The sequence below is a fragment of the Marmota monax genome, unplaced genomic scaffold, assembly GCF_021218885.2.
Source record: "Marmota monax isolate L192 unplaced genomic scaffold, Marmota_monax_Labrador192_F-V1.1 WCK01_AAM20220418_F8-fsc00006, whole genome shotgun sequence".
NCBI lineage: Eukaryota > Metazoa > Chordata > Mammalia > Rodentia > Sciuridae > Marmota > Marmota monax.
Genome location: NW_026693712.1, coordinates 17,161,507 through 17,179,980, shown reverse-complemented (window position 1 = coordinate 17,179,980; position 18,474 = coordinate 17,161,507). Strand labels below are relative to the sequence as shown.

At 38.1% G+C, this 18,474-nt stretch overlaps 1 protein-coding gene across 2 annotated transcripts in view; it reads right to left on the bottom strand.

Annotated features, from left to right (window-relative positions):
* Positions 1–18,474, bottom strand: part of Diaph1 (diaphanous related formin 1) — a 94,614-nt gene that overhangs the window by 54,635 nt on the left and 21,505 nt on the right. Inside the window, exons 2-16 of one of the 2 annotated variants that reach the window (XM_046460174.2) lie at positions 14,528–14,554; positions 13,061–13,216; positions 12,622–12,723; positions 11,913–12,043; positions 11,646–11,732; positions 10,778–10,841; positions 9,993–10,132; positions 7,995–8,103; positions 7,462–7,572; positions 7,172–7,290; positions 6,444–6,560; positions 5,587–5,702; positions 5,003–5,067; positions 3,847–4,026; positions 2,367–3,110 (exon numbers count right to left, since the gene is read on the bottom strand). In XM_046460174.2, coding sequence (XP_046316130.1) covers positions 2,367–3,110; positions 3,847–4,026; positions 5,003–5,067; positions 5,587–5,702; positions 6,444–6,560; positions 7,172–7,290; positions 7,462–7,572; positions 7,995–8,103; positions 9,993–10,132; positions 10,778–10,841; positions 11,646–11,732; positions 11,913–12,043; positions 12,622–12,723; positions 13,061–13,216; positions 14,528–14,554 — 2,268 coding nt within the window. The remainder of the gene's footprint in view (positions 1–2,366; positions 3,111–3,846; positions 4,027–5,002; positions 5,068–5,586; positions 5,703–6,443; positions 6,561–7,171; positions 7,291–7,461; positions 7,573–7,994; positions 8,104–9,992; positions 10,133–10,777; positions 10,842–11,645; positions 11,733–11,912; positions 12,044–12,621; positions 12,724–13,060; positions 13,217–14,527; positions 14,555–18,474) is intronic. The other variant, XM_046460173.2, reaches the window with a different exon arrangement.

Below are 18,474 nucleotides of genomic sequence, written 5' to 3'. Positions count from 1 at the left end.
ATCAACAACCTTTTACTCCAATAAGACTAACCTAAAACACAGATAACAGCTGTAATCTGTGGTGGGATCAGATGATGTTTCTAGTTTGTTCACTGGTGATTATTCAAGAACTAGATTCGGTTATGCTACTCCTCCTCCTTCTTATCCCAAATCTTCAAGTTCAGAAGTACTCTATATTTTTATAATCCATTTGCCTAACTTCATTTTAACTTAGTTTCTGGGAGAAAAAGGCTAACTTAAAAATCATAGGAATCTCAAACACATTATGAGCCATGTTTGCATGGTCTGTGTATAACTCTTTTCTTGGGAGTGGGAGTGAAACAGCACAATTTCAGTCATTTGCAGACTGGTGAAATTACTAGTGTCTACTGTCCAACTGTCACGGTACTCATATCCTCAAAGAAAAGGCAAAACAAAAAAAAATTGTTTTTAGCTTAAGAATAAGTTTAGTTAGGATAAATTCAGAGTACAAAGCTCATAGAGCTTTCCAGGATAATGTCTGAAATATAGGACATGTTGAATAAACATAAGCAGAAGTGGAACTTGAAGGTGGATAAATGAGAGCCATGAGGAAGGGAAGCCTACCCATGCACAAAATACAAAGCAGGAAATTGAAATGATTTTGGTACTGGGGATTGAACCTAGGGGCCCTTTACCGAGGAGCTACATCCCTAGCCCTTATAATTTATTTTGAGACAGGATTTTTCTAAATTGCTGAGGTTGCCCTTGAATTTGCCATTCTCTATTCTTCTGCCTCATCCTTCCAAGCTGCTGAGATTATAAGTATTGTAAGGGTAAAAGAAACTGAAGTTAAAGCATAAAAGTTAAAGGGTAAAAGACCGGGTGTTGTAAAGTTTCTAAGCTGCAAGGTCTGAGTTAAAATGTAAAGGATTAGGTATTGTTAGATTTCTATGCTACCTGCAAAACCTGAAATTTCTGTAGCTGTTAAGACAATGCTTGGAACTGCCCAGTAAATATTTCCCCTGACTACTTGGTTGTTTAATACCTGAAGGGCTCTGTGTAACTGGTCACGTAGTCATTTAGGCCCTAAACCAATCAGTTTGAATGTGTACTCTCCTTAGGAATGACCTATCACTCCAGCCTGACCTGTTCCCGCCAATGAATGAACTAATCATGTTTAGGAGTTGTTGTTCAATTTTCCCGCGCCTCATGATGATTTGTTCTGATGTATACAAAGCCCTCCGCCCTCCCCAAAAAGTGTACTTAAGCAGTGCTTAGCCCCTGCTCGGGGCTCTGGGCTGCTTTCCCTTCTTGAGTGGGCACGGAGCCCCAGCATGCTGGTTCAATAAATCCCCTTCTGCCAGTTGCATGAGTGGTCACTTGGTGGTCTCTTTCTCCGACGTTTCGTGGGACCCTTACAGTATGTACCACTACACCCAGCCCTGAAGTGATTTCTTAAGATCAGATGAATTGGATATGGTGGCTATAAGGAGCACCTGCCATAGACATGCTGGAACTCACTAAGTTGCTGGCCATAAGGAACAGCAGCCATTGAACTGCTTAGTCATGTCTGCTTGCAATTGATAAAGAGCTTTAAGGGGCACTAGCCATAGGCATGCTTAGCAATGACTGGTTATAATTGATAGGGAGTATAGCTCTATGCACATGCACAAAGAACATACTCAGTTGTAATTACATCACCTCACTGGACATAACCAATGGACATTGATTTTCAGTGGGTGTAACCAATCACCAAAGTACACCACCAATTTAGAACTGTATTTAAATGGCTTATCCTGTCACATTGAAGAATTTTGCTCCTGGGACATTGCCTTGCAGTCTGTGCCTGAAATGACTCCACTATTCCCCAATGTCCAGCCCCTGGCTGGAGAGAAGCATGATACAAGCACAACATCTGCTCTTTGGCTAAGAGAAGTTGTGTGGTTTCAGAGGTATTTTGGAGCTCGTGGTTGCCCTAGGATTGTGTGATTTGCTTATAGTATTTAATTAGTTTGCACTGAATGCTAGATGGGGTGCTCCAGCACACCCAACACTGTTTACATTAATTGTTTATATTTGATGATTGGTGTGATCGAATATATGCTTGCATTTAAAGACAATCTGCCTCTGAGTAATTATTAATAGCGCCGCTTGCCACAAAGTGGCACACACCTGTGATCCCAGCAACTTGGGAGGCTGAGACAGGAGAATCACAAGTTCAAGGCAAGCTTCAGTAACTCAATGGGGCACTAAGGAACTCAGTGAGACCCTGTATCAACATAAAAAATATAAAAAAGGGCTAGGGATGTGGCTCAGTGGTTAAGTGCCCTTGGGTTCAATCCCTGATATCAAAAAAATTAAAAAATTTTTAAAAATTTACGGATGAAATGAATAGAAACTCTCACCTTAGACCAGTTAGGCCTCCGGAGCTGCACCTCTGGCTTATAAATCTTTTTGGGAGTTAATCCAAATGGCAGAACTGGGGCTGCTGGTACCCCAAATCCAAAGGGGGGAGGCGGAGGCAAACCCATTCCAGGTGGAGGCGGAGGAATGCCAGGGCCACCAGGAAATGGAGGTGGTGGAGGGATTCCAGGACCACCAGGAAGAGGAGGAGGGGGAGGTGGCATTCCTGGTCCTCCAGGCAAGGGAGGAGGTGGGGGGATGCAAGCACCCCCAGGTAAGGGAGGTGGTGGAGGGATGCTAGTACTTCCAGGCAATGGAGGTGGTGGGGGAATGCCAGCACCTCCAGGCAAGGGAGGTGGAGGGGGGATGCCAGCACCTCCAGGCAAGGGAGGTGGAGGGGGGATGCCAGCACCTCCAGGCAAAGGAGGGGGAGGAGGGATGCCAGTACCTGCAGGCAAAGGAGGGGGTGGAGGGATGCAGACAACTCCAGGCAAAGGAGGAGCAGGTGGAGGTGGAGGAGGAAAAATGGAAGCACCTCCAGGAAGAGGAGGTGGGGGTGGTATACTAACCCCTCCTGATAAAGGAGGGGCTGGAGGTGGAATAACCGTGCCAGAGTCACCAGGTAGAGGAGGGGCAGGAGGAACAGTGGCACTACTAGGAACAGAAGGAGCTATAACAACAACTGAGGCAGAGAGAGAAGCCATTTCTTTCTTGGCATCTTCCAGTTCTTTTGACAGCTTGGCAACCTACAGAAACAACACTTATAAGAATACTTGTCACCCCATTTCAGGGACTGGGGGGGGGGGGGGACGACACCTAAGAAACTACTTAACCCAAATTTCTCATTTTACTTATGGAAGGACTGGGAGGAGTTCAACAGTCTACATGATTTGCCTAAAGTTACACAGCCATTTAGTGACAAAGCCAAACCCAGAACTCAAGTCATGTTCTTAGCTGAGTATGCTTTGTAGTAAAAAACACAACTTCAACTCTTAGTTTAACTCTGATTATAAAATGCAGAGGTCAAGCAAATAAAATATTATAAAATATTCTAGTTATATCCAAGGTGCTATAAGGCAATTATAGAACTACATAAGTGATCAAATAATCAGATATTACAGATCACTTAAATATTTATAAAACTACAGTGAGGATAACTCTGTCCACTGATGATTAAAATAAGGGAAAACTAACAAAGAGTTTAATTTTTACTCCTAAAAATTTATTAGAAGTCTATTACCTTTATTTATGGGTAGAATTGTGTAAATCATTTTATTCTTGGTTTTTCTATGTTTTCTAAATGTTTTGTTGTATATATTATTTACTACCCAAACAAAACTAAAAGCAGTAAATGATTTTTAAGATATGCACCATTTAACTACATTATCTATTAGCTGCCACCTCCCTAGGAGTGAGATGACTGGCTCCTGTCCCAAGACGTGAGCTGATAGCAGTAACAGTCCTTCTTTGCTCAGAAGTTACCTCTCCTGTGAGCTGGGACACCTCTGCTTCAAGGTCTTCTTTCTCTATAGCAATTTGTTGCTTTTCAGAATCCAGTGCATCCTTTTCTCCCTGAAGATCCTGAAGTTTCTGCTCGAAGTCACTTTCCATCTTTTTCATTTCTACTTGTAGCTCATGTCGGGCTGTTAACTCTGAGTCCAGCTAATGAAGAAAGCAATTAGGTTCGCAATTAGGCTCCCCAAAAACTCTTCATCCAATTAAGAAGCCCATGTGTTATTCCCCATAAATTGGTATTTTGTGCCAGTACTTGCTCTGCAGAGTTCACTAACCCTATATATCAGGCAATGTATGGGGGGAAAAAGCACTATAATTTTGACCTTAAAGTCAAGGATAAAAGACAGGAGAACTAAAGATCCTTTAATAGTCTTCCTACTTTCACAGTTTAACAAAACAAAACCCTGGGTTGGGGTTGTGGCTCAGTGGTAAAGCGATCGCGATCGCCTTGCTTGTGTGAGGCCCTGGGTTCGATCCTCAGCACCAAATAAAAATAAATAAAATAAAGGTATTGTGTCCAACTACAACTAAAAAACGAATATTAAAAAAAAAAAAAAAAAAAAAGATTGTATTTAGAAAAAACACAAAACAAAACCTTTAAGATTTGAAAGATCTTTAACCAACCTACTAGCAAGGGGTCTCCTGGATTCCATAGTCACTAGAATATAAAAATCTATCAACTATAATAGGAGTCCTTAACAATCAAAGAGAAAAAGAGAACTCAAACATATTCCAGTTCCTATTATTCTAGGGATAAGAGACCTGAGATGCCAAACAAATCTGAAAGTGCCATCACTATTATTCCAGAGTATCATCTATCGTTCCTGTCCTTCAAGGGCTGTGCAAGCTCACCTTCAGCTCCTCGTGTTCACATCCATTAACCCTTTCTCCAATGACTAACCTATACTGAAAAGATGTAACCTAAAGACTATTAGATGCTGAGTATTTTCAAATATGAACAAAAATTGTCTTGCATGTTAGAAAAATAATAACCCTCATTTAAAGAAAGATATACTTTAAAGAGGATAAAAACAATTTGGAGGTGGGGGCATAAAGCTAGAGATCAAACTCAGGACCTTATGAGTGCTAGGCAGGTAGTCTACCACTGATCCCACAAACGCACCTTTTTTTCCAGCTCTGTAGCTTTGGCTTCAGATTTCTCCACTTTTGTTTTATCAATCATTTGATCTGGGGGGGAAAAAGTCAGTAAATGAAGTTCCCAGTTCTCTTGGTTTCCTTCTCATTCCTAAGCCTTTTAATACACCAAAGAGCAGTCTTCTGTCCATTTGGTTATCTGTTATTATCCTTACTGTTCGGCACTAGACCAAGAAATAGGACTTTTAGATAAGTTCAACCTATAATTTCTCAATGCAAAGCAAGGCTAACATGCTGGGTGGCATGAAGAATGCCTGAATTATATTTATGAAACTCTGAAACCGGCAAGTATCACAGATGATAGGTGAAGTCCCTACAAAAAAGTGATGTATGAGAAAGGGCAGGATGTTAGATTTATTGTAGAAATATGTTAAACATAAGGACTGTACATTCCTAACAAAGATGTTGGTTATGACCTAAGAAAGGACAAAAATGGAAATATCTGAGGAACAGAAAGATTTCTTCTCTGAAATTATCATTGACAGAAAGATGCAAAATGAAAAGTAAAAGCAATGGATGCTTTAAGGAACTGGATAGAAGAGTATACTTAACCAATCAATCCCTCGATATCAATCTGGAGGTGCCGGCATTTGAAATCAGGATCAGCTCCATTCTTATGAAGAACTATCTGGGAGATACATTCTTCAATCAACTTATAGTATTGTGGTCTACAGAAGAATCAGAACAGACAGAGTTATCAAATGGAAGTCAAAGGATAATTTTCAGAAGTATTCAGGATCAAGAAAAGTAAACTGACAATAGAAAGACTTAAGGATATGTGTTCTAAAAAAGAACTTTTCGTAAAGTTAATGGAAGCACCTCTGCCGTGCTATAAGAAATCCCCCTTCTTTCATGTCAGCTCCCACCCTTCCTATTCCAGATAATCAACTTCTTATGGGGAGGGGATGTAGCTCAGTGGCAGAGTATGTGTTAGTGTAAAAGTCCTGGAGTCAACCTCTAGCACTGTGGGGGGAAAAAGTTCTTTCCATCTGCCTCCAAGTGCCAATACTTTCCCATTTAAATGTTCAGGCTTGATCCCTCTCTATAATGAACAGTGCTACTGTTGAATTTCCACTTCCAGGTAACAAGAAAGATTTTAAATTACAAACTCCCTTTGTTATTCTCCCCCTATTTACTCCCTTCCAAAAGGAAGGGTATTTTATTTATTTTTTATTGTTTATTTTTCTTCTTTGGTGGGAAAGGTATTTCAATTTATATACTCTGGCCTTTTCCACAGGGATGCCTTTCAGTTGGGTTAAAGGGGTTACTGATGGCTTCATCTGTGACTAATAAACCAGAATCCAGTCTTTCTCTTCTTTTTCCTTTTACAGGACAGTCTTTGAATTTTAGGATTCTGCCCTTTCCATTTAAGCTCATATTCAAAACCTCCCATAGGCACACCATCTTACCTGGCCTCATAGTCATTTCGGACCAACAGCAGGTGCTGAAGAATGGACAGGAAGTGTGGCTCTGCCTTTGAGTCCTTCACTGTGTTTAATAAAATCTGGAAGACTTCGCTAAAGTCAGTGGAAAAGGAACAGGCTAAGGAAAGCAAAAATTTAGAAACTGTATTTGACAGATGGCTTGCTCAGTTTTGGGAGAAACAAAGGAAAAGTAACAAGATGCCACTTCTACTTTAATAATGGCTGTTCCTCCCATTAATATTACCAGAAACTTTAAGTTCCTTTGGTTAAGGATAGTACTTTAAAGGGACTGAGAATTCCTAGTATTTGGCTTAAAGATCAAGCAGTAGACAGAAACTAAAAATACAACCACCTCAAAGTCCCTTGTGGCACATACTAATAGTTAACCAAATTAATCCTTCAGCCCAAACATATCTAAAGTCAGCTCTACATCTCAGTGGGCTAAGCTACCATGTTCTAGGAAGTTTAAAGTGATTTTGATGGCTGTCCATGTTGAATAACGCTCAGACCACCTTTATTGACTTCCCTAGTCTATAATGAAGTAAATACACCCAACAGTAATAAAAAGACACATGCCTTATTTACTGAGAAGACACATCAGCCTCATGCCTTGTACTGAATCATCTCCCAGATCATTCCATATGAGGGTCTATAACTGAATGCAATGAATGTTTCATCTGTCCCAAGATTCTGTCCAGTGAACAAAAGGATATTCCATCTCCATGCGAATGTCATCTAGCCGTCCCTTCAGATCATAGGAATCTTCTTCCCCTTGTTCATCAAACACATTTAGTTGCACTCTCATATCATCATTTTCAATCTCTCGAAGGTCCTGTCAATAACAAAAGTAGAAGTGAGGGAATCCTAAAGTGTCTCATGTGGCTAGAAACCAACACCTTTCAACTTGGTTTTTAAGTTTAAAACCAGTAATCCTGGGAATGACTGAGGCTGTAAGAGCAGGAAGGAACCAGCCCAGACTTTCTAATGAAGTGTTGTCTCTTACCTGCAACACTTGATGCAGCCCTAATCGCATCAATTCACTTCTAATGTGAACTCGGAAGTCAAGTTCTTCAGCTGGAGTGATGAGAGCATTGATCAGCTGTAGGCATCCCACCTTAAAAAAAAAAAAAAAAAAATTCAGTAGCTATGTCAATGGTAACTATTACAGCTCAAGTCTCCATCCTCTTTACATGCACTCCAGGACTCCCAAATAAAACCCAGAAGGTGTTGTACAAAAACTATGGGAACAACCTTTCTACTACAGCAGAAACCTAGTTTGAACACAGGCCTTGAGACCTCAGAAATATAAATGATTCCAAGGATATGACAGTATGTTATTGGAGAACCTTGGTTTTACTAATGTACAAATAGATATCTTGCTTTTTTTCAATCTCACAATGAGGAAAGTTCTTTCTTTGACTTCTTAGAGAAAAGGTTGTATCATTTTCCCTTCAGAACAATTTTTCAAATGTAAAATATATTGTTGGGAAATACTCCACATAATTCTAATCTTGGGCTTAGTTTCAAGGGGTATACCTTGAGTGCAATGGAGGTCCCACTTTTTAATCCATCCAACAGCGGCTGGAAACGTTCCACCTCATCCATCTCAGCTCTTTCTGTCATTGCCTCCAAAACCCTTTCATTCCTGCTCAAGAAAAAGGAAAGGGAGGGTCCTGCCAGGTGCTCTAACACGTTATGGGTAAATAACACAGGGCACAGACCAGTTAGAAAGCATCATTAATGCTTTAAATTTCTCCAATTAATCTCTTGTTACTCCTAGAACAGGAGTCAGAATCTGCTAAAAACTATAAGCCATTTCTTCAGAAAAATCTATTTCCTAAAATCCAATCCTAGACTCCTATCCATGAATACCAAATTAAAGACCCATATTATGAGTTATAAATTGGTTCAACTTTTTGAGAGGCATTTAATAGTACTATATTCAAGGTCTAATGCACACAATGTTTAGCCTACTTCTAAAGGTAAGTTACAACCTATTAGATGTAAACATGAAAACATAAGGATATTTCTTATAGCATAATTTTTAATAGCAAAATTCTTATCTCCTAGACCAACAACCAGAACCTGATTTAGTCCACCTAAAAGTCTAACAATGGGAGTGTTATTAAATAAATTATGGGACATACATGATATGCTAAATGGCCATTAAAGATAATAAGGTAAATCTATAAATACTGACAAAGAAGGATGTCCAAGATCTACTGTTAAATAAATAAAAAGAAACAAGCTGAAAAGAATGATTTAACTTTTGTTAAACCTGTCCTCAAAAAAAAAAAAAATCTATTCTATACATGCAGTTGGTTTTAAAGACATAAACCATCACTCCTCACCTCTTTTGGGGTGGGAGAAGATGATTCAAAATCAAGAAAATGTAATATGCTTGTGCTTTGAAAAACCATTAACAGTGTAATTTCTGTAGAATAGGACTTGGTGGTTGAATGAGGATGTTAAATTTTACTTTATATATTTCTTCATTTGAATTTTTAAGATAATATTGTGCTAATTCTGAATTAACAAAATAGTACATAAAACAGAACAAAACAAAAATGTCCTGGACAAAACAGACATTAATGCAGAGGCAACAGATACCCTGATGACCAATGGCACACTCAGGATAGGAATCTTTCCTAAATACAGATGGACTGAAATGCTTGAACTTATGTTTCAGATTTCAGATTTTTTCAGACTTTGAAATATTTAAGTATATACGAGAGTTATCTTAGGAATGAGATAGATAGAAGTCTAAACACAAAATTTATTTATGCTTCATATATACCTTATACACATAGATGAAGTTAATTTCATAATAATACTTTCAATAATTTTGTGCACAAAATAAAGTTTTATGGTATGAGATTTTCTACTTGGGGATGTCATGATGGTACTCGAAAAAGTTTCAGTTTGGAGCATTTTGGGTATTCAGATTAGGAATGTGCGATCTATATTAAAATTCTTAGCACAGTGGTACATGCCTATAATCCCAGCTACTTAGGAGGCTGAGGTAGGAGGATTACAAATGCAAGGCCAACCTGAGCAATATTAGTAAGGCCTTTTCTCAAAATAAAAAATTTAAAGGGTTGGGGATGTAACGTGTGATATAACACTGCTGGATTTAATCTCTAGTACTGGGAAAAAAGATTCTCAGTGTTTACTTCTGATAAGAAATATGGTCTTGCTGAGTGCAGTGGGGTACACGTATAATCCCAGTGGCTCAGGAGACTGAGGCAGGAGGAATGCAAGTTCAAAGCCAGCTTCAGCAACTCAGTGAGGCCCTAAGCAACTCAGTGAGACCCTGTCTCAAAGTAAAAAAAGTTAAAAAGGGCTAGGGATGTGGCTCAGTGGTTGAGAGCCTCTGGGTTCAACCCCTGGTACCAAAATAAACAAACAAACAAAAGAAATATGGTCTTAGCTAGTATTTAAGATCAAGAGAATATCTAAACAACTCAATTTTCCTCTACACTAAACAGATGATAAAAATGCGAATGGACAAAAGAAGTAACTCTAATCACATACATGTCCTCTGGTTGTGGTAGAATACAAAGAGCAGAAAGCAGTTTAGCTGCATCAATCATCATGTTGGGAACAGCGGGATCCATGGCTCTGACCAGCAGTAAAATTCCTTCTTCTGTCTCCAACATGGTTTTGATTCCAAACTGGTAGGACAAAAACAGAGAAGGAGATTTAAAGATAACAGCATCAGTTAGGCAAGATAGCACATGCCTGTAATCCTACCTGTAATCCCAGAACTCAGGAGACTACTTTACCACTGAGCTATATCCCCATTCTTGAGTATCTCAAACAACAGAAATTTATTGTCTCACAGTTCTGGCTAGAAGTCCGAGATCAGATGTTAGCAGGGTTTGTTTCTTTGAAGACTGAGGGAAAATGTTTCATGCCTTCTCTTGTAGTTTCTGGTAGCTTATTGGAATCTTTGACTTTTGCTAAGTTGCTTAGGGCCTTGCTAAGTTACTAAGGCTGGCTTTGAACTTGCAATCCTTCAGCCTCAGCCTCCTGAGATGCTGGGATTACAGGTGTGTGCCACTATACCTTTATAATGGTGTGCCACCATTCTTTATAATATCCCAATTCAAGAGAATAATTATAGATTACATTCTGAAACAAATTAGAGCTGGGAAAAAAGGTCCATGGAAAATATGTACATGTGGCAATGAATAACAGATTCAGTACTAAAAGGGACAACCTCATTTTTCTACTTCCACTTTGGGGTTTGCCAAGAGAAGAGAACAAATGGAGGTCCAGATGAGGACTGGAACAAGAAGGGGAAAAAAAAATTTTACCTTGTTGTTCATAAAAGCTTTCAAACAGCGAATGATCTCATGTTGGTTTCTGCTATCGTAGCTCCTGTATGTAGAAGACATAATCAGTGAAGTCTCTTTATTCTACATCCCTTTCCCAATTGACTTTTTAACCTTGCAAACAAGGATCTTAGGAATATCTCCAACTAACAGCCAAGTAAAGTCCAGCACATAGCACTTAGCCCAGAAACACTGACAAAAGTAAGTAGATGAAGAGGGATCCCCATCATAAAAGACCTTTGGCTGTAATACAAGAATTTATTATTACATTATAACTTACCCTTTAACTCTTTCTAGGCTTCTAAGTGCTAAATTCTATCAGGATAACATCCTGATGCTTGCCCCACTACTTAAAAGATTTCAGATCTGAGAAGGTACATGTAGGAGGTCCTGGCCCTGTATTATTTTTGTCTCAGAAAGAGTCTAGGAGGTAAAGAGGTCACTTTGGCTCAGTCTGGTTTCCAAGGTAGCCTAACACAGTCCAAGTTATTCCCAAATTATTCCAATCACGAAGACTGTTGTAAAGGTAGTCCCAAGCTGATCAAGTATATTTTAAGACACCATATGGGATATGACCCAGACTAGATCACTCTGGAGAAAATCAGATCCTACTTCCAGACTGAAAAAGGGGGAGATAAGTAATCTTAAGTGTATATATCACACTCATCATGAAATTCCAAGTTCCTCATCCTTTGCCTATAATTATAATCATCATTCATCCACTGGTCACCCCACAACAAAAACCATTCTCAGCTAACAGTATATGCTCCTAGTCTATACATTTAACTGTTATTATTCTACAACCCTATAACCCTCCACCTTGAAGATGCAAAGACCTGGAATTTCTTACCCAGCAGTCTCCTCTTTCTCATCGTGAAGTCGTTTGAGGATGTCTAATAAAGAAGTCAGACCTTCAGCACCAAATGTTTGTACCCAACTATAAAAAAAAGACAGGGACAATGCAATATCAAATCAATAAATAATACTTCTTATTTATGATCAACTCTTTATTCCCAATTCAGATCATCCTTATATTTCCCGACTCTTTTGATCTTCAATCACACCAGTAAACTCTACTGTTGGGTTCCTACTCCTGTTAACTCCTCAGAACCCTCACCTGACAGGGTTGTTGTTGAGAGAGACACGAAGGGATTCCAGGCAGCTAAGCAGAGGCATATCCCGCAAGCCTGATCTCAACTCCTGAATGTACATCATGGCAGATCTAGAGCTCTCCTTTTGGCTCATGCCCTGGATAGGAGGCATTCAGAGAAATTAAGCACTGGACATAGTCATAAACTGGGGGCTAATATTAGTCAATACAGTTTAAATAACATGAGGGGCAGAAATCTATCAGACCACAAATTATGTGAGACTCAGAATTGTTCATCCCATTTCTTATACTTCATGAAAGTTTACATCATACAAAAAGTATTTAAGAATGGTAACTCAGCCTGAATGTGTGGCACAAACTACAGGAGGCTGAAGCAGAAGGATTTCAAGTGCAAGGCCAGCCAGAACAATTTGGCAAGATCCTGGCTTAAAATAAAATTTTGAAAAAAGGCTGGGAGAATGTAGATCTGAGTGGTAGAGTGCTTGCTAGCATTTGCAAGGCCCTGGGTTCAATCCCCACTACTGAAGGAGGGGAAAAAAAGAGTGGTAACTCAAATGAGAATGTAAAAAAAAAAAAAAAAAAAAAAAGAGTAGGCTTATGTAATGGAATAAAACACAATTGACACAGACATAAAATGTTATATAAAATTAACAAAATAAACAGGTCCAAACTAAGGGCAGTCTCCCATGTCATGGGTACCTGCCCCAAGACTCACAGCCTTGGAAGTGTGCAAGTACTGGGACACCATCTCCCTCTTGATGACAATGTCCTTCTCTCTCAAAGGTTGCTGTTTTTCCTCATTCAGGTTCATATCCAGCTAGTAGAGGAAAAAAAAAAGAAAAATATAATTGCCTTAAATTCATTACAAGTTTTTAAGTGTTTAACGCTTACTACACTTAGTGATGAGTTCAGTACAATAAACGATTATTGAATAAATATGCTTTGGGGATTCCTAGACATTTAAGCTATTATGACTGATAAAAATTCTTCAGATATAAATGTGGTGATTCTTTGTATTAAAGCCTAAAATGCTTTAAAATAAGGGCTGATTAAGGGGACCATCCATTTTTTAAAAAAGCAAAAACAAACAAAACCCCCACCATGCTCATACATACATTTTTAGGAAAAATATCATTTTGAGGTGGGAAACTTACCAGCATCTGTTCAAAGAGAACTAGAACTTGCTCATCAGAAATATCCTGCAAGGACTGTGCTGTTGGGTCATCCCCATAAGAGGCAGAAGAATTTCTATGAGCAGAATTGGGTTTTTCCTTCTCCTTCTTAATTCTCATGCTGGTAAATCTCTCCAGCTGAGAAACAGAAAAAAGTATTATTAGTGCTCCATTTTCATTTATACAACAAACTACACACCAAATAACCAATCCTTTCATCTCTTTCACATGCATGGTTCCTTTGGTTCATGAATAGTTCAATACTCTTCTAACATGAAAAGAAGATATCAATTTTCCTCCTAATTTATCATACTGACTCTATTCTCATCTCTATCCAGAGATAAGAGGACTACAGTATAAAGATTCCAAGTTTCTCTATAAAAGGCAGGTTTGATCTTGATTTCCCCAGCTATTCACCCCCACCTTAGGCATCTCAAATTTAATAAGGGGAATTGACCAAAACAAAACAAAACAAAACAAAACAAAACAAAAAACAACCTGCCACAATTAAAAGTTCTCATATTTCTAGAGTTTAAACACATTTCATCCACTACTTATTCATTTTTCACATACTCTATATTACAATTCATAGTGTTCTGCCATTTCTAAGACCTCTAGCAGCACAAAACTAAAAGTACCCCATGTATAAAACTATCTCAATAAAGTGCTCTTTGTTTCCTAATAATAAATGTGGCCAGGTCTCCAGAAAATTTCTCCCTGTGAGAGGTGAGTATGATGAGCTGGAGATATGGCTCTGGTTAGCATTTGCTTAGCATGCCCAAAGCCCTGGGTTTGATCCCTAACAGCACCAAAAAAAAAAAAAAAAAAAAAAAGAAGAGGAGGTAAAATATGACCATAGATTTTAAGATATTAAGTCATACAGGATAAATAAGTAAATGCCTTAAAGGCAGGAATCTTTCTCTTCTTCTTTTTCACATTCCAAGGAACTTGGGTTTAAGGCAACTAAAGTTCAATATACGTTCTTCAAAATCCCCTTTGCATGACATCTAGTCAGGAAAAAATACACTGTCCTTTCAAGGTATATATGCCATCTCTCTGCCACACAAATGCTAACAAACTATTCCTCAGACCTCAAGTACAGATGTTCAAATTTAGAAGAGTAACCAATAAGCTGCATTTATCAGCTCAACCCATTTGAAAGTAACAGTAACCATCTGCAAGCATTGCGGAATTTCAAGTGATATGAGTGGCATCTAAACTGCAAATCAGCTTAGAGTTTAAAGACTATGCCTAACTTTGGAAGTTAATCAATATGCCAAGGAAATGCATGCAATGGGCCAAACATAGGGCAAAGGGTTAGGAAAAAGCCTTACGGTGCTCTGAAATTAGCTCCCACATTACCATTATAAGTTAAAGAAAGTCAAATTTATGGAAACCAGTAAATATTATAGTATAAGAACATGCACATGCCAAACAAAATTTCCTTACCTCATCTGCCATGAGCCGCTTCAAAGTCTAGGAAATAGGAAAGAGGAGGAATAAGAGAAAAGAGATCAGTGAAATGCCAAGACACTTCCCAAACACCAGATGGGTTGGGGGAAAAAGGGAAGAAAAATAAACTGAAAGACTCTAAGCTACTTTCCACAACCTAAAAAATTTCTGCCAATGTATTTAGCACAGTCCCTTAGGTCAGTAGTAGAAAGAATTTGAAGAACACTAACATATGACTCTTAAAAAAAGTAAGATGGAGAACTGAACATACTCTAAATTCAATGACTAATAATTATGAAATGTGCCCAAAGTCATTAGTAAACAAGGAAATGCAACTTATAATCACAATGAGGTATCATTTTACCCTCTCAAGACTGCCAAAAACTTTCATGTCTATCTCGCTGTACAGCAACAGAGGATCTTACATATTGTGGGTGTTAATGTAAACTTCTGGGGCCACTCAGGAAAACCAAATAGTGTTATCTAGTAAGGTGAAATATGCACATAAATTACAACTCAACATATCAATTTCTACATATATACTATGTTGAAAAGTGCATGTAAAAATAGGAGGAAATGTGTTCATAGTCATACTATATAATGTCTAAAACAACAATACAAATGGCCATCAAGGGTAGAATGGACAAATAAACTAGTATATTGATACAATGAAAACAATTATGCAAAGTGAATGAACTTGTAACTACTCAAATATACCACTGAATCATTATTTCATTTACTTGAACCCTACAAACAAGTAAAACTACATTATATTATTTAGGATGTAAAATTAGAAAAGGAATGATTACCACAAGTGTCAAAACAGTGGTTACTTAGGGTGAGTAGAAGAGCTGTGATTGGGGAAAGGACAAAGTGGCTTCTGAGTACTTACAATGTTCTATTTCTTAACAGGAAATACAAGGGTGGGTAGATGGGTGTTATAGTTTGAATCTATAAATGTCCCCAAAAGAGCTCATATGTTAGGCAATGTACAATGTTCAGAGGTAAAAGCATTGGATTATAAGAGCTGTAGCCTCATCAGTGAATTAATCCATTTCATAGATTAATAATTCGAACTACTGGGTGGTAACTGTAAAACAAGTGGGACATGACTGGAGGAACTAGCTCACTGGTGGTATAGCCTTGAGTATATGTGGCCCTGGCCCTACCTTTTCTCTGCTTCCAAGAGCAGACAATCCTCAGCCACACCCTTCCACCATGATGCAATGGCTTCATCTAGGGCCCAGAGCAATGGAGTCAGCTGACCAGCTGATCATAGACTGAACATCTCAAACTGTGAACTCCTCTAATTGAATAGGTAGTTTTCCTTAGGTTTCCACAGTCATATATACTTGCCTATCTTGTAGCACTAGTCGTAGATTATAATTGTCATTTTAAAAATTTTTGCCTCCTTTATACCCTTACAGATTATGTTCCTTAAGGGCAGAGCCTGAGATTTAGTCATTATTATTGCCTATGAAAAAATACTGTAAACTAAAGCTACTTCCTTAAATTGTCAATCCCTAGAGAAGTCCTCAAAGTCTGTTCTACCTATTAATTGTATCAATGAAGAAACAGATACTGAGACAGGTGGAATAAATCATTAAAGCCACACAATTAGAGGCTGAGCTGGGTATTGAACTTAGGTCTCCAGTTTCCAAAACCCCAAAATCTTTGCATTCCCCAAATTCTTCGGTTTCTATTTCATGATCACCAACTCTTGCCTTTAGTTAAGAAAAATAAACACTCATTTTCATAAGAAGACACACCATTTCTCTTGCTTTCCTGGGGCATCATTAGAAATATTTGATCCTTAAAAAAATATTATCCATATTTTAGTGCTCAATTTGGAGTGAGGATCACAAAAGTGAATGACTCAGAATAAAAGCTGCATTTTCTGAACTAGTCCAACAGAGGGCAGCAACAACCAACAAAGTGAAGCACAGTATAGGCAAAATTCTGTTTCAGAACCCAAAAAAACGCCCCAGGAACAAGCCCAATTATTTGAAATGAAAACCTGCTGCTAAAGTATATTGAGGGCACATGGTTTACTTATTTTATACTATGTGTTTTTCCTCAAAGATTCTGTATATACTGTGTTTGGAAACAGCTTTGTTTAGTTTTTTTAAATTGTATCATTTGTTGTTTGGCAGAAGTTCCTAGATCATGAGAAGTAAAGAAATTAAAAGTACTGTACTCCAGGAAGAAAATACTACTGAGGCTGTATTTGTGCCCTGTGCTTCAGACATCCAAACTTTTTTATAATCTCTAATCATCCTTCCTCTAAATGCTTCTACTTTCACCACTCTCCTTGTTGGCTGTCAATTTTTTTCTGCTGCCAAAACCAAACTCTTGTAATGCCTCACTTCCTGTCCCTCCTATGGAGTCCTCCACTAAATACTATCACTAAAACCTTTAACTACAAATATAGACACTGAAGGAAGCATAAATACTGAATTAATTTTTAAAACATCAAAATTAGCTCATGACTACAGATAAATAAGAACCTCTAGGTAAAAGATGGCATTAAACCAAAGTATCTAATTTCTCCTCTTCTTAAAACCCCACTAAATCTACAGGAAAGGGATTTTCAGAAAGAAAGAAATAACAGGGGAAAGAGCCTACAAGGTTGGAAAGAACAAAAGAAATTTCAGCCAGTTTTGAAGCTGGGGCATTAAAAGAAATGGCAATATTCTACCCAAAGAAACAGAAAGAAAGAAAGTCCTGAACCAGAAGTAGGAAAGGGGAAAAAAAAATCAACCCAAATTACACTTAAGGACCTTCAAAGTGCAGGAATTAGTGGTGCCAAATACCTGTGGAAATGATGGGGGGTGGGGATTGGAAGACCAGTAATAAGATTAAGAAAGTTGCTGAAGAAGTGGTTAGATCCTTTGAGCACTCAGGAGACGGAGGCAGGAAGATCCCAAGTTCCAGGATGGCCTCAGCAACTTAGTGAGGCCCTGCTTCAAAATAAAAAATAAAAAGGACTAGGGATGTAGCTCAGTGGTAAAGTGCCCCTGGGTTCAATCCATAGTACCAAAAAAAAAAAAAAAAAAAAAAAAATTGATCCCTAGATCCACCCCCAACCCAATTCCCCAACCCAGCTCCACCATGCCACTGGCAAATTACTTTATCTTCCAACAGAAGTATGGAAATTTATTCTTAGAAAAGGGTGAAACAAAGGGTCTTTGGATTCAGGGATGGCAGGCACATTGTGGGCAATGATCCTACATACACAAAAAAGACCAAATAAGCCTACATCTACTATATACTGACATTCAGCACTTCCCACCTCGGGTCTCTCAGAACCCTGCAAAAAAGTCTTGAACCCTGAAACAGAATACTAAATCTTCTCTAGGGAATCAAAAAACAACCTAAAGCTACTGATGTAGTCTAAGTAGACTTTTGCAGACCTCCACTGTCCAATATGGCAGTCACTAGGCACAGGAATCTTAGGAGCACTTCTAACGTGGCTAGTGCAAATGAGAAAGAAATTATACTTTTAATATATTTAAATTTAAAAATCTAATTTAAATTAAAAATTATCTCTATTGTTAAACTTACATATGAATAGAACACTTTGGATATCCCATCTCATCACTTTTTTTCAACTATCCTTACTAACGAATAAAGAAAAGGAAATAAAAGGAATACAGATTGAGAAGAATATAAAACTGTTTGCAGATGATCTGATCATCTATATAAAAAATCTGAAGGATCCAACAAGAAGTATTCCTGGAACTAATAAGATTCCTAGGACTGGGGTTCTAGCTCAGTGGTAGAGCAATTGCCTAGCATGTGTGAGGCACTGGGTTTGATCCTCAGCACCACATAAAAATAAATAAATAAAATAGAGATATTCTGTTCATCTACAACTAAAAATATTTTTTAAAAAATAAATAATATCAAGTATGCAAGGTTAATATATGAAAGTCAATCCCTGT